Raw genomic sequence first — 16270 nt, 5'->3', positions numbered from 1 at the left:
AATAGCAATCCCACACTGTTCAAGAACATAAAACTTCCTTCCATGGCATGTTGAGATCACTGCATTAACTCCATGATTGCTGGGCTCAACTCCCAACCTAGTCTAATGCTTGGGGGAAGGGCCAGATCTTCATGGTTTTCCAGAAGGCTAAAGGGGTTGTAGCCTTCTGGATCTCAGGGAGGAGCCTGTTCCATAAGGCAAGGGGTGCTATAGAGAAGGCATACCTCTTGGTCACAGTGGATGACAACATTTAAGAGAAGAAAATTGGAGCATACCCACCCTATCAGACCTGGTGGGATGGGCAGATACCTCAGGGAGAGGCAGTCCTGCAACTAACTGGCCCTGTGCCATTCAGGGCTATAAAGGTGATAACCAACATCTTGACTTGTACTTGCACAGCAGCAGTGTAACATGGGCAAACTGTGAAGTACACAAAACTGTGTATGAGCTGGTCCGCATTCTGGACCAGATGTTGTTCCTGGCTGGTCATGTTGCATGTTGCAGTAACTGAAAGCATGTTGCATGTTGCTAAGAAGTGACCAGGGGATGAATGACCATGAGCAAGACCTCCCTGTCCATGAATGGGTGCCATTGGTGCACAAGTTAAATCCATCCAAAGGCCCCCCTAGCCACAGCTGCCACCTGTTCTTCAAGTAGGAACTGCAAGTTCAGGAGCACCCTCAACTTGTACACAAGCTAAATTTGGGGGAGTGCTACACTGTCAAGAGTTAAAGATGGTAGCTGTCCAGATACAGGGGACCCCAAAATTGAGAGCCACTCTGTTCTGCTAGGCTTGAATTGTAGCCAATTCTTCCCCCTCCAGATTCTCACAGCTGCCAGACACTGGGTAAACACCTGAATAGCCTCATTTTCCAGCCTGAAGCATACAGCATATTGATGATATTGCATCCCATGCCACTGAATAACCTCACCTATAGATGTTAAATAGGGATGGTGAGTGACCCCCTTAAGGGACCCCACATAAGAGGGCCTAGGGCTCCCCACATGTGAGGGAATGTATCTATGAGGAAGAGAGTGATGTGGGAGATCAAGGCTATCAGGAAGGGGGGGGGTGCATTCCAGGAGGGAGGAGGAGGCAAGAGGCAACACAGTCCACAAGGGGAGCATGAGAAGAGAAAGAGATTCAGGAAAGCCACTCCCTAGAATCTCCCAGGGTATATCCACTAGTTGCTGTAGTGTAGATTTAGTTTGGTGAGAGTCTGTCTATAAGGTGTAAGCAAGTAAAGGATCTGTACATGACTGGACTGTTTCATCATTGTTCTTGGGCTGGGCCTGACACCACAACATTGACTGAAACTGGCCATAGAGGAGAACCACTGCAAAACAGTGTCCTTCACCCTAGTCCCTGAAGCCCTCTAGAAGGATACCATGGTCAGTGGTATTGGAAGCCACTGAGAGTTCCTGGAGGGCCAGGAGGGATGTGCCATCCTTATCCTGAACCTTTCAGAGGTCATATACAAGTGCAACCAATGCCATCGCATTGCTATAACCTGGCCCGAACCTTAACTGAAAAGGGTTCAGATAATCAGCTTCATCCAGGGCCCCCTGGCTGGAGACTGGATGAAGGCTGAGCTTTCCATGTTCTCAACTCATCATGGCTTCAGATTTTGTTTTCTTGCATGGTAACATTAGCAGCTAGATGTCCTGATGGCTTTAATCTAGTTATATCATAAACAACATTAGTACTCCACAAAGCCTCTGCTCTCCCTTCAGTAGCATGTTCAGTGCCATCCAATTTGAGGAACCCATAAATGTCAGTAACTTTACATTGACTATCTATGTGGTTTTCTTGGTAAAATACAGGCGTGTCTTATCATTGCCTTCTCCCACGCAGCATTAATGGATGCCTTTGCCATTGTCACTAAAGTGATCATCCATTTCCAACATCTTCCTATATCATTGCTGCATAATAAGAGGCAGTTTGCTGATCCCACTGGGAGTATATACTCTTGCAGTACATGCCCGACATTCTTCACTCATCCCTCCCCACCACAATAAACCAACATAGCAGGATTTGAGTGGCACAATACTGTAAAGCTATTGCTTGCCAATTTTGCAAATCATTAGCCGTATTATCAGTGGTAAATTTGGTAGTCATCAAATGCTTAGAATACACTCCTTCCCAATATGAAAGAGAAATCCACACAGCAATCCAGACAGCTTGGTTCCCTGCTCAGACAACACTTCTATATAAAGCTCTTCTCTTGGTGCACAAATAAAGCCCCAGGCTGGTGCATGGATATTCAGTTTATGTCACAGAGCCCAACTTTGTTTTAATAGTCTATCCAGGAGACTTCCCATCCCCCAGTTAGCTATCTATACATGCGCTCTGTTGAGGAGGTGAGATGCTGTTGAGAAGAGGTCTACAAGTAAATCTGAATGTGTAGTTGTGCTTTTGCACTCACAGGGATATTTACCATGGTTTCTGTGTTAGGTCATACTACCAGTAATGGATTGCACAGTTGAAATGACCACATGCATGCTATGCAGTTACTATACAGGTAATTTAAACGCATGTATCTTGACTTTTCCAAGACAATATTGGAACATATAATTTTCAGGAAGAATAAACTTGTCAACTTGGGCATATTGCCAGTTTTAATAATAAAAAATCATTTTAACTTTGTCACAAAATTCCTTATGTTCTATTTCTTGTATGAGAGAAGTTTTGAGTGAAGAATGGTTCTCTTATATTCCCTGGTCCCCATGACTTGCATTTCCTCTTTTTATGCCAATATTCCTTTTTAATATACCAAGTAACAATTTGTGCATTTCTCTTACATAAGTAACATGAATTTTGCATACCTTTCCTTACCTATTGTACCACTGGCACATTGACATACACACATGAGCAAAAATCACTCAAATAGCATTGACATTCTATGCCAGAAATTCTTTGAATATCTCAATCTATTTTGCAAATCACTAAGATTCTTCCTTTAGTCCATGGGAAGAAAACAGTAGCAATATATCCTATTTGTAGAGAAACAAAGGATGTTAATTGCTTGCCAGGCATAACCATCCCTGCCCCATTTTTACTATAGTCAAGGTAAAATGTAGAAACAATGGTACTGAAGATAGCTGCTCTGTGTATGCATGTCTGTGAATGAATGAAAGAATGAATGAATAAAGGTCAGTGTGGCAACTGTATGTGAATACTATAGGTTTGCATGCATTGAATAAAACAAATGGAGAGGCAGCTCACTGAACATATGAAAGTGTTATGGTGTCCATGTATATGGACAAAAACATATAATTAAGGAATGTGTCACCCCATGTCATTCCTTTTAGGGTGAGGGTATTAATTTAAAGTACTCATTTCCATAGTGACCAAATGTTGAAAGACTGTTGTGTTTTTCCATTCAGACATACAAAAAAGAATCTATAGTCTGTCATTATTTCAGGACATTTCAAGAAGGTAGGCCTACCTTTCCAAGGCGGTGTCCTCCAGACGTGTTGGATTTTATTCCCATACTTGATAACCATTTGGCCTTTAGATACAGTGACTGGGAAATCTGAAAATTGATGTCTAACACATGTAGAAGGGCCCAGCTGAGGACGGCTCAATGACTTTCATTTCATAAATGAAAAACTGAGTTTCTGCTACTGACAGAACGAATCTGTAATAAAGGGAAAGTTTCAAGAGAGGGAACTACATTAGCGTTCCTTGTAATACAGAACAACATACCCACATGTTAATAATAAATAAATCTAATTATGATTCTCTTTCTGCTGGTTAATGGTTGCACTCCACTTTTAGACACAAAACAGACGTTCCAAACAATTACATATAGAATGTGCGTAAGTGGCATATCAACTTTAACATAGTTTTTAAAAAGATGATCATGGGTAAGGCTTGTATGATGTGCAGAAAAAAAAAATTCTGATAAAATTCAGTCATCATTAGAATTTTTTTTAAAAAGTGGTTTGTGTGAACAGACAATTTTACTTGGTCTGAAATAACACTCTGTACTGGTTTTTTTTTAAAGTAATGATACTGATGGTGTGTAACAAAATTACGTTTCTTAGTTGTTTACTGCAATACTAAATGACTGACTCTGAGGTCGCTTGTCCAAGCATGTCTCCTGACTCCTGATTGGAAACAAAGATCAGTGATGTCTGATGTCCCAAATATGGCAAACGATATTAAAAAAAAACAATATGCAAAATGACCGGAGTCAGCATACTTAAGAAGGGAGTTTAATGAGATTTAGCCCATGTGGGCAAGCAGGTATAATAACTAAGGGTGAAGCTAGCAAAGAAAATAATTTGACAAAATCAGCTTAACTTCCTGGGCTTTTTTGTTGTTGTTGTTGTTGTTAATTAGCATAAACCTTCAGGAAAGACTGTACAACTAAAGAAATACAGAAGTAAGTATCTTTCTGCCAATAAATCTGCTTTAGCATTATTATTACCTGCAAGCTCCTGTTCACAATTACTGGTAATCTGAGACGTTAATTGACATTAATCCAATCTGGCACCTCCAGATACATTCAGACTGCAAATTGCAGATCTCAGGCTGATCTACAAAACCAAATAATTGTCTTCTGATCCAAAACTGGCATAGGCCAAAAAACAGCAAGTGTCAGGTTCAGCCCAAGAATCACACGAGAGAGTCCGGAAATCAGCTCAGCTTCTTTATTAGCTTGCACCTAATAGACAGAATCTCGCCAGACTAACTCTAATTCCCCAACGAGAGCAACTATAACCCTGAATCCCTTAGGGAGGGGCCAATTTCTTCCTCCTTACTTTCACACAGGCCAGCTGGGGGCTGAGGAGGTGCTTGGAATATCACTCCCCCTCCCTGTAACCTTGAAGCTCCCTTCCAGAATCCTCCCCACTCATGCCTTCCATCACATCAAGAAAAGTAAGGCTAAACTACAGTAAGAACCTGTCTGCTTCCTCCTACCTCTGTGAGGTTCACCATTGCTACTGCCGTCGTAACGATGCACACCTGCTGAACTCCCTTTGATGAATCATTGTCTTTTCTCAGCTTTTTGCAGTCTTTGCATTTGCAACATGTGGTGGCTATTCTGGAGGACTGCGGCTCAGCGTGGACTGTGCCAACAGGACACAGAGCGACCGCAGCATTGACATAGCCTTTGCCTATCCCTTCAGGTAAGGTATTGTTCTTCTTTGTCACCGGGTTTAAGATGTAGGAGACAGCTTGAACAATTTTCACAACAGCAGAAAAGGCTGCTGTAGTCTACTCTAGTTAGCACTGATGGCTATTCACGTTATAGGATTCCTGTATCTAGCCTGAAAAATGTTACTAGAGGGCAGCCACTAGATGGCAGCCAAGAGATAACAAAATGTCCACTTTGGTGCCACTTAGTGGTTATCTAGAGTTTTGCTGCACAGATATGGTAAACCTGTGGTGACTATTTCCTGATGTCTCAGAAATAGGTATAGTTATATTTAGATAATTTGATGTTTTGTCAAGGCCATGGCAGCCATTTGTAGAAAATCCACAGTATGTTCTCAAAATTCAGTCTATGCTTGCTGGCCAAGAAAATTATCTACCACTGGTTTAGCATTACATGCAAAAGCTGTTAAATCCACTTTCCTGCTCAATCCTTTTGAAAGCAGTAATTTTAAAAGAAGATTGAGAGGCTCAGCTTTATAAAATCTGAAATAAACTGACTCCTAGAATGTATTATTTAATCTCATGTTGCTGCTGATATATTTTGTAGGCCTAGTTCAAAGGATAAGGCCAAGTGAGAATTGTGCCCAAGACAGCAATAAAATATTTAAAACCTACTGGTACTGTAGTACTTTACATAGTACTTTTACATAGTACTTTTACTGGCAGTTTCAACATAAAATGGGGCAGGATAGACAGTTCTAAAGAAGTCATGAGCATTCCTCCATGTTTCTAAACTATCATGGAATACCTGCAGGAGACTCAATACTTTGAAATAAAATTAATAGGTATTTGTTTATTTCCATATAAATTCCATTCAAAGAATTGCTTGTTTAAAAAAAAAGTACTGCCAATTCTCTATAAAACACCTGTTTCTATAAGTCATCATTTGCTGTTTTGCTTTTGAATTCCATTTATGTTTTTATTGGTAATAATGATGTTCACTGTATCTGCGCAGCTAGCAAACTCGTGAATTATTGTTAGGGACATTTATGGCAGGCTTGTGCTCTGCAAATTTGTAGTGGCCTTTATTACAGATTTTTTTTCCTGCTGGCTTTGCTATTCTCTGCAGCCTTTCATATCTCACTTTTTTGATATTCATGAAAAAGGCTCAGAAAATTGAGTTATGCAAATTTATAATCCAATGCCCTTCCAAACAGGTCATTTTCATGAACATGTTTTACAAAAGAAATCTTTGGGGGATGAAAGCTCTTATACTATTTTTTAAAAATATTTATTTCAGAGGAGTTTTTTAAAAAAAGCTTGAAAGTTAACCATGTATTTTCTGATTCAGATGTACGGGTAATCCTCACTTAACAACTGTTTGTTTAACGACAGTTCAAAGTTATGACAGCCTCAGAAAAAGTGCTTTACAACCTATATTTGCACCTATGATGGTCACAAACTGTCGCACCACCCCCTGCAATCTCATGATCATGATTTGCAACCTTTTTTACAACAGTTGTTAAGCGAATCACCATGGTCATTAGTGAATCATGTAGTCATTAAGCAAATCACGTGGTTGTTAGATGAATTCTGGCAAAAAAGTCCATTGGGGAAGCTGATTCACTTAATGACTATCATAAAGATGGTCTTAAAATCGGGTCCAGTTACATGATGACTTGCTTAACAACCAACTTTCCAGTCTCAGTTGTGGTCATTAAGTAAGGACCACCTGTACGTAGCTCAGCTTAGTAAGCCAAGACATGTGAGAGTCCCCACACATTGCAAAGCATTTTTTTCTTTTGAACATGAAGCGTTGCGCAGCCTTAATACTGATGCTTCTTTCCTTTCCATACTGCAACTGAAGATTGCCCTGAGTTTCCTTATGTCCAAACCAGGATTCATGGGTCAGTCAAGCTAGTATGCTCCTTAAACTAGCTTCAGGACACTATGAAATGTTTCGGGGTTTTATGTTTGTGTGTGTGTGCTTTTTTATTCTGGGAACAATCATTTCCTGCTGCCCACATGCTATGGTTAATTAACTCAGCAGTTAACTACAAGGGAGAAGCAAAGGTAACTTTTAAAAAGATGGCTATTGCGGAAAATGCACACACATTGCATCTATGAGTAAAAGGAATATACAGAGATTATGCACACTGAGTAAAATTGCATATAAAATGTGAATATTAAAAGAAACATACTGAAAAATACGTATCATTTTCAAGAAATCATGACCATCTATTGTTCAATGCAGCGTGTGGTTCTGAAAAAAAATCCAATATAAATTCACTTGAAAACATGCTGCTTGTTGTGAGATACAATAAATAATTGTAGCCCTAGCGTTCCAATTTCAGTAATGAATATTAATGCTCCCAGCAAAAGGCAGGTCTTTCTTAACAGGGGTACATTTATTAGGAAAGATAAAAGCCATTCCAATATTTCCAGTATTTCTACAAACCCATATTGCATCACCGAATGAAACAAAGAGAGAAACTTTTCTTGAAATAGCTAGTTATGTATTTCAAACATGGAAATAGCTCTCCTGCCTGAGGAACTCGCTTTCCCTGATGCATTTCAGGGTAACGGCTCTTTTCTTAACTCCCTTCACTTTCTCCTCCAGTAGAGAAATAGCCTTGCACTTCTTTGGGTCTTCTTCAAACCAGAAGATAAATGTTGCACACATTCTGCAGGTCAGAATGATGCCACGTTCTGTACTGCCTGTGACCTTCCATGCCAACCCCTTTAGCTAAACTTTTGTGCAAACCTTCCCTGTTTGCTTAGTCCGGTCGTGAGCTAGTCCTCCCCTGCCAAACTCTTGTTTGCTCACTCAGTGAGCTTCATGAAAAAATACTTGGAAACACAATTAGAATTAGGATAACTATTAAATATTTCAAGTGTCCTAAATCAATTAAATGGTTAAAATGCGCACAATCACAAACAGCATAAGTCACTCGGTATCATTTATAAATGCTTGCTTTAATTGTTTTACTCTGGAATAAGCTCGGCTGAACTCACAGATCATATTAAGATGCAGTTGCTTGCCTGAAGTTTACTGAATAAATCAGAATTAGTGGGATACACACAACTTGCTAAGCCGTAAGCCTTGATAACAGTAGAGCTTCTGCCATACTATCCCAGGGCATGAATAACTGTGCATCCCCTAAAAATAAATAAAAACACCAATATTTTCTGGTATTTTTACATTATTATCTTGTTATTTGAGTCAATTCAGATTTAATTATTTTAAAGAATTATGAGGTCATCATTTACATTTTTAAGTGGGGAAGCAATATGGTTCTCTCCCTTCCCTTCTCACTATCCATGGTTTGGACTATCACACTGACACATTTGAACTGGGATTTGAGTGGAAGGGTTACCATACAACAGGTAAGATTATATGGGATGCGCGTATACGCCATTCTTCCATCCCACTGAAATCACAGCTGTCATAAACTTGGAGTGAAGACATGTTTTCTTCTGAGAACATCTTCATACAAAAGGCTGAACTGCAGAGGATCCGACACTTTCATCTAACGAATGACATCAGCATCGCTTTTGCACTGAAAACACCAACCCTTTTGTGATGTCATAACGCCCATATCACAGGGATAAAACTTGCAGCACAAGGACAGGGATGCTGCTTTTGTTGTTTCACGCACACACTGGAGACCCCTATGTTGAACTGAATTGTGGCAAAGTAGCTACTTAGGGGTGAAATGAGAGTTCTCCAACCACCCCCACAAATCTATTAAGCTTCTCAGCCTACAGAAGAAAGGCAAAAAGAGTCACCTGATTCCCCAGACAACTACTTCTAGCACAGCAGCCTAAGGTAGGAAGATAGGGAAACATTGCCATATTTACAAGGAATAGTACTCCCTCTCCTCTGAAACAACAATGAAATATTCTTATCTTGGTACAGCTTTGCCTTCTAAACTGAGGCTATAAACTTAAGGTTTTTATTTGCATTTTTGATTGGTTGCTTGGTTGCTTGGTTGACATTTGGCAGGAGAGGTCAGCCTTATAAAATCTTACTGACAAGGATCAGTATTAAATTAAGACAATTTTCACAAATGGCAGCTGTTTTGCTACCTAACAAGGATGCTTGTAGCTTTGGATTTGTTTTCTATTATTAGGTCATATTGAAAAGGAAAGGGCAACTGAGCTGTTGAAAATGCCAAAGGAAGAGTATTGTAGATTCAGAAGGATCCCTCTTACAGATTCTGCACAGCAGGATGCAACATTCATCTCTTCTCTCATTTCATTTCCAACCTCAGCTTGAGAAACTTAAAAAAGCCAGAATTGCTTAAGCAAACCTATTCACAAAAGCACCCAAATTAAATTTTAAAAAATGGCATTGTTGGGCCTGTGAAGGGACATGGAATTGTGGAAGGCAATCATGAAAGCATTGACCTATTCCTTGCTGGCCATCCTGGTGGGATTTTTTTTATAATTAGTCAGCAGTGCTTTAGATCTCCAAGTCTACTGATGCATTATTAAATACAGGTGCATGGCTATTGAGCTAAACAGAAAACTGAGGACTATATGAAAAGATACACATGATAAGAAAAAAAAATGAATTCCTATCTACAATTCTTAAGCAGAACAACAAATTAGTATGATCCAGTGAATCTTCTCTGGATTTTAGTCAAGCAAAACATATTTTTTTATCATTGACATCTATGGAATATTTTTATTACAAAGTATAAGGATGTCCCACTTAAATTCCTCATATCCCTCCAGGGCTTTTGTAACAAGGAAGATATACTTTGAAAAGCCTTCCACATAATTAAAGGATTATCTTCTCTGTTTCTCTTAAATACAGTTCCTAAACTGGAATGGGGGAAGAGTGATACACTTTTTCTTCTTTGTCTTCCCTTGACATCACTGGCCCATTAGGGAACTGGGAGCTTCTATTTAATTCTTCATTAGTATAGAACTTTTTAAAAAATCAAACATTATAGATCACTGTTAATAATATTGTTTGTGGGTGGATAGCAAAGCAGCCAAACGTATAAGATTATTTTCTAACCTTTCCTTGATATACAACTTCAGCAATTAATTGACTGACTCATGGGACCTAGCAATATCAGCATTGCTTGGCCCAACTCCATTTTTTGTTCTTTGAAAAATGAAGGGTTAGCAACATCAATAATTTGGCAACAAAGCTGATCTCCAGGGAAATTTTGTTTTGACATTGATAAAACAGTGCATCCTACCAGGCATAGCAGAACATTTTTGAAAGCAGTTTTAAATCTCTCTCTTTCGGGATTTATCTGAACATGATACCTTGAAAACAGGTAAATGTGAGCTGTTCCCTGCTCTCTTTGACTTCCAAACATTCAAGTGGGAGGTCCACTCCATGGTTGAAGGCCAGTACAGCTCTCTGCATGAAGTGGCACCCTTGATGTTTTGTTTTGTTTTTAATAATATTTTATTGAAATTTTAAAGTTACAAAGTTAAAAGTTAGAAATGAAAAAGAAAATTGAAAATACAAATTATAAAGAAAAGGAAAAGAAAAAGTGAGATAAAGTAAAAGAAAAAGATATGAAATGTCTTTTTGATGTTTTGATCAGAGTGAATAGGGGACAGGGCTAATATGCACACCTTCTCCACCTATTTCCACGTTTTTATGCTTTGAAGGGAATGCTTGAAGAAGGCTAATGTGACAGTAATAAATAAATAGAGACATTATCTAGAAGAAAGCACCAATTGTATTGTTTTGAAATGTAGGAGGAGGACATGGCTAGGCATTAAGGGCTAGTTCATATCTTCCTTGCAAGGGTGAGGAATATTTGGCCATCCAGATGTAATTGGATGAACTTCCATCCACAAATATTGATAAACAGCACATATGACTGAAGTAGAGGTTTAGGTAAAGTTTTAGTGTTGAGTTTGACTCCTGGTGTCTACATGTTCACAACCAGGTTGTTTTCTTGGCAACTGCATAGAAGTGATTTGTCATTGCCTTCTTTCAGGATGTATTTTTACCTTGAAATTTAGCTTACAGTCCTGGTATTTCCTCTGACTCTGTTTAGCTTTTTCAAGGTCAGCCAAGGTCAGTTAGCTTCTGCATGAGAACTGGATACATCATTCTTCCATCTGGTGAAATGGTTTGGTATTAACATATTTTCTCCCTAGTTGCAACTCAGTTGAGGGAATGAATGGGCTTTGGATCCTGAAAATGCTCCTGGGATACCCCCTTCCACCTTCCACAGTAGTTGATCATGACAAGATACTGTACATTAGAAGTAGAAACAAGGGATTACTTGTGCTTATACAAAATGCAACCTTGATAGATGCATTTACTGACTTTAGTCAATTCTTGTTTTCTGCTATAAATTTTTTAAATATAAATTTTATTATGTTTTCCAAAAAAATTAAAATACAGAAAACTCAAGAAAAAAGGAAGGGAAAAAAGGGGGGGAAAGAGGAGGAGAGAAAAAGGGGCATAGGGAACTAAGAGTAGCTTCTGACTTTCCTTGGTACAGGGGTAGATAAAAAATACTTCGCCTCTTCCTCTAATATCTAAAAAATTATGTAATAAAAATAAATTTTAATCTAATATTCAGAAAGATTCCTAAAAATTAATCTGTTTGAATAATACATATGATTTGTACAAAATATTTCTTTTAACATCAGTCAACAAATCCCAAAATCAAAATTGAATTTTTTTGAGTATCAAGCAAAAAGTCTAAGAGTGGTTTCCAACTGAAACATTTCCAGTGCCAAAATGAAAGGTTTTTAATGATGAAAACATAGATAATTTTGATAGCTATCAATCAGGAAGACTCTGTCTGCTAACACAATGTGACTGTCGGTAGGAAAAAATCTTCTGAAGAAAACAGGGCATACCTAATTCTGTGATACATCCAGAAGGATAATGAATGAGGAATTTCAAAGAATAGTTCATCGCTGTTATGAATGCTGCCAAATTGCAGGCTGTCTCTTGTCATTCTGTGGGAAGAATAGCGCAGAGGGGGCATTAAGCTACATATCACCCTGCAATTTAAAACAGGAAGGTTGCCACTGAAGAATACCAGAAGATGTAGTGAAGTGCAATGTAATTCTATGAATATTTGAAGTAAATCTCACTTTGTTCAATGAGATGTATTCTTCCAATAATTATTTTTAAAATTGTAGCCTAAGAGGCATAATACACCAAATGCGTTATTTTTAAGTTCCACTAAAAACAAGAGAAAAAAATGCAGCAGAACTATAAATAGCAAACTTAAGGAGCAGCTCCATAATAGCTCTGGGGGGAAAGGAGAGGATGAGTTGGAATTCATTGATTGCCAGATGGTCTGGCAATATTATCAGATCAAATAGATGTGACCAAATAGCTTGTCTCAAATGTACTCTTTCCAGATGAGTTGGGCTTCCCCCACCCCATAATTCTCAGATAATGTGGCATTTGCCATGTTGGCTGGGGATTATGGAAATTGTCCAATTACATCTGGAGAGAAAGGGCATCATATTGAAGAAGGCAATGATAAGGCATCAACAGCTGCTTGCATTATTCCTTATACCAGTGTTTCTCAACCTTGGCAACTTGAAAACATGTGGACTTCCCAGAATTCCAGAATGGGGAACTCTGGAAGTTGAAGTCCACACGCCTTCAGGTTGCCAAGGCTGAGAAACACTGCCTTATATAATCTTCATGTAAAGCTTTCTACTACTTCAAAGATCACTCAGACCTCATTTGAGTCAAGACTTGCTATAAATTATGAACAATAGGATTAAGCAGGGGTCAATGAAAGATTTGACCGAATTAGTAAGGAAAATATGGGCTTCAAACCAAAGATGGACAACCTTTGGGTGACCAGGGGCTACCTTTAGCATTTGAGGGGAGGACCAAGGTCTATGAGACAATGAAGCAGAGTAGGTCAGCCATGTCATCAGTGCATGGAGGTCAGCTTTCTCCTGCATTTGGGTGGATTCTGAGAGCATTTTTAATTTTTTGTTTGTCGATTTCTTTTTAAAGGTTTGAATCTGTTTTAAGATGTACATGTTTTCATGCATTTCCTGCCTCAAAATGAAATTGTTAAATTCTTTAACAGTTGTGGTTGAAAGGGATTCCCCAGGCTCCTTTTCAAAACAGAAGTTTGGGGGTTACATCAGTCTGGGGCTGCTGCTTCCCCATCCCTGCTGTTATAACAGGCACAGAGTACTTTCTTCATTGTTAAATAACTCCATTAAGTTACATACTGTATGTGTAATAAAAACAGCTAAGAATCCTAAACTCAAGACATAATCACCCAAACATCAGTAATAAACAGAAGACATATTAGGTAGAAAATATTCAAAACTTAGTGCCAGCTATGATTGAACCACAGAGGGTATAAAGATTACAATAAAATGTTGTTTTGTTTTTGTTTTTTTTTAATCTGCACTCAGTCGTTACCGACTTTGCAGTGACTGCTTTTTGGACAAGTCCTTTTTGCAGTTTTCAAGGCAAGGTGTTTCGGAAATGGTTTGCCAGTGCCTCCTTCCTAGAGCAGAGCCCAGCTGGCGAGCATAGGAGGCGGGGTTTCTGTTGCCTGGTGCCCTTTTCGGGCAAGCACGGCTTCCGCGCTACCTGCAACTGCTCCCGACTCCTTTTGCAAGGTGCCGCCAGCATTTTTCCTCCCGCCGGAGTGAGAGTCCCCATTTCTCTACTCACGTGAGTTTTCGAACTGTTGGGTTGACAGGAACTGGGGGAGGAAGCAGGAGCTCACTCTGCTACGCCAAGGCTGTGCTCGAACCACTGAAGTGTCAACCATTTCTGGCCGGCAACTTTCAGCGTCATTAAGCCACTCCGCCACCACGTCCCCCTAAAACATTGTGTAGAGAACACTAGATAACCGTCTAGTGAATCCATGGTAAATTCAGCACCCTTAAAAGAGTATCCCCCAATTACTTAGACAGGCATATAGGGGAACAGGTGTTCTCTCAGATATCCAGGTTTATATAATGCTTTATATAATGCCAGAACAAACAGCTTTGATGTAGTGCAGTAGAAAATCAGCAACCACTACCAATTAGCAACCAAAATCATGCTCTTCAGAACTGGATAATACATTCCTGGTAGACTGACCTTTTTAGCATCTAAACTGCAATGTTTCATGTTCTCTGAAGCTTCTAGACCAGCTTCAAGGACAGCCCATATACAAACTGGGAATACTATAATACAATAAGAATAGAATACAAAGATTGTATTCTCAGATCTAGCAGACGAATTTTCTCTTCTCTGGTGTTCCCTAGATGTTTGGAACTGTAATTCCCATAATTACCCTAGGCAGGTTCGGGGAGATCATCAGATGATAGGAAGATAGATGGCTGTTTCCATTTCTGAATCTCCCTGACTGGTTGGACAAACAAATTAGTGAATTCATCTTTTCTACCCTGCCCTTCTTTTGGGACATAGAACAAAGCAAATCGCAGCACCCAAGATGAGATTGGCCCTGACCTTGCTGGCCTCCCAGAAGATCCTGAAGACATGGCTTTGCCATCTGGCCTAGGGATCCAATGACACTGGTGGAGAGCCTGCTAAACGGTTATATTTTTAGCAAAATGAATGGTGCTTTCTCGCAGATTATGTTTTTTTAATGGTTTAAATAGTTTTATTATTTTTAATGTTTTTAATTATTTTTGTGGTTATTTTTTGGCTGTTTTTGTTTTTGTATTTTTATTTTTATTTTTAACTTTGTAAGCTGCCCAGAGTCACAGCAGTGAGATGGACAGCTGTATAAATTTAATATATAAATAAAGAAGAGGGCCGTTTTATTTTTAACTATATTTTTAATGTTATTTTTTGAAACCTTGGTTGGAAAGGAAATGATGCAAAGTTGTGACAATCAATGCTTGACATAAAGATATATCTGAACCTGGAACTTTATGCTATGTGCATTAAGAGATAAGTATTCTATTCAAATCCATGTTATTTAGGTCAGTCTATTTCTACTGTCTATCCACCTTCTGTACTGACATTACAAAAAGGTAACTTTATAAGTTGCTATTTGCCAGGTATATTTTTTTTTCTTTTCTGCTCTGGTCCATCTTCTTTTTCAAATATGCACAGTAACCATGATCAACTTAAGAAGCAGACTTTTGTCTCCATGCTTTGTAAATTGCAAAGGCAGATGCTAGCGATTCCCTCTTCAATAAGAAGACAATAGACCATAATGAAGAGCATTTGCATAACTGAGATGTAAAACCTTAAAGACCAGTAAAAAAACCTCTGATTCTGTTCAGAACAATATCTAACAGACTTTAGGGAAGTGGGAGTGGGGAGGGGGGGCAGAGAGAGTGCTGCTGTGTGACCGTAGCCACACTATGGATAAGGATTGTCTTTATTTTTCTTAGAACCAAGCCAAGCATATTAATTATATTATTTAAATTATTTGGAATAGGAGCAGAGAAGAGCCTGATTTACATCTACATCAAAGATAGGCAACATAATGCCTGTGAGGTTCATACGTCCTCCTCAGTCCCCTTTTCGCAATTTTCATTTTTTTTTCTTTTTTAAACTAAGACATAAAACAGCTTAGAAAGCTAGTTTGATATAGTGGTTAAAGGCACCATGCTAGAATCTGGGAGATGTGAGTTCTAGTCCTGCTTTAGGCACAAACTCAGCTGGTTAACTTTGGCCCAATCACTCTCTTTCAACCCTAGGAAGAAGGCAGGGGCAAGCCACTTCCAAAAATGTTGCCAAGAAAACTTCAGGGACTTGCCTACTCACCAAGAGTAACGAGTGACTCAAAGGCACACACATGTGCATGCGTGCACAGACACACACACACACATTCCTGCCTTGGGCAGAGGAGCTAGAAGACCTCCAAGGTTCCTTCCAATCCTATGAGTCTATGTGTCTTATAGCTATTTTGCTAAAACTAAAATGGAAAAAAAGGATTGGGCTGCAACACTTGAGTTTATTTACAGATACGATGGTGGAAGCCCAATATAACCTTCCAAAGACCAGCCAAATCCACTCCCCAGAGCAAGAGCATCCAAAACAGCAACCAAAATACTTACGGAATTCTTTCAAAGTTCTTGTCTCTCTCTATATGTCCCATTTAAAAATTTCAGATTATACAATATGCCTTGTTTCCTTTCACTGAATCTAAAGTTCATCTCACATTTATTTATTTTCCAATTTTGAGGCTGCCCAATTCTTTAACGACCGTT

The 16270-nt window shown here is 39.0% G+C and overlaps 1 protein-coding gene across 1 annotated transcript in view; it reads left to right on the top strand.

Annotated features, from left to right (window-relative positions):
- Positions 1–16270, top strand: part of SYNPR (synaptoporin) — a 64110-nt gene that overhangs the window by 30325 nt on the left and 17515 nt on the right. The window contains exon 2 of the mRNA XM_088134796.1: positions 5015–5139. Coding sequence (XP_087990922.1) covers positions 5015–5139 — 125 coding nt within the window. The remainder of the gene's footprint in view (positions 1–5014; positions 5140–16270) is intronic.

This window comes from Python bivittatus, unplaced genomic scaffold, assembly GCF_059951505.1.
Source record: "Python bivittatus isolate LINGU-HERP-01145 unplaced genomic scaffold, Pbiv_v1 ctg000080_np1212, whole genome shotgun sequence".
Lineage (NCBI taxonomy): Eukaryota > Metazoa > Chordata > Lepidosauria > Squamata > Pythonidae > Python > Python bivittatus.
This window is presented reverse-complemented; position numbering and strand designations above follow the sequence as displayed.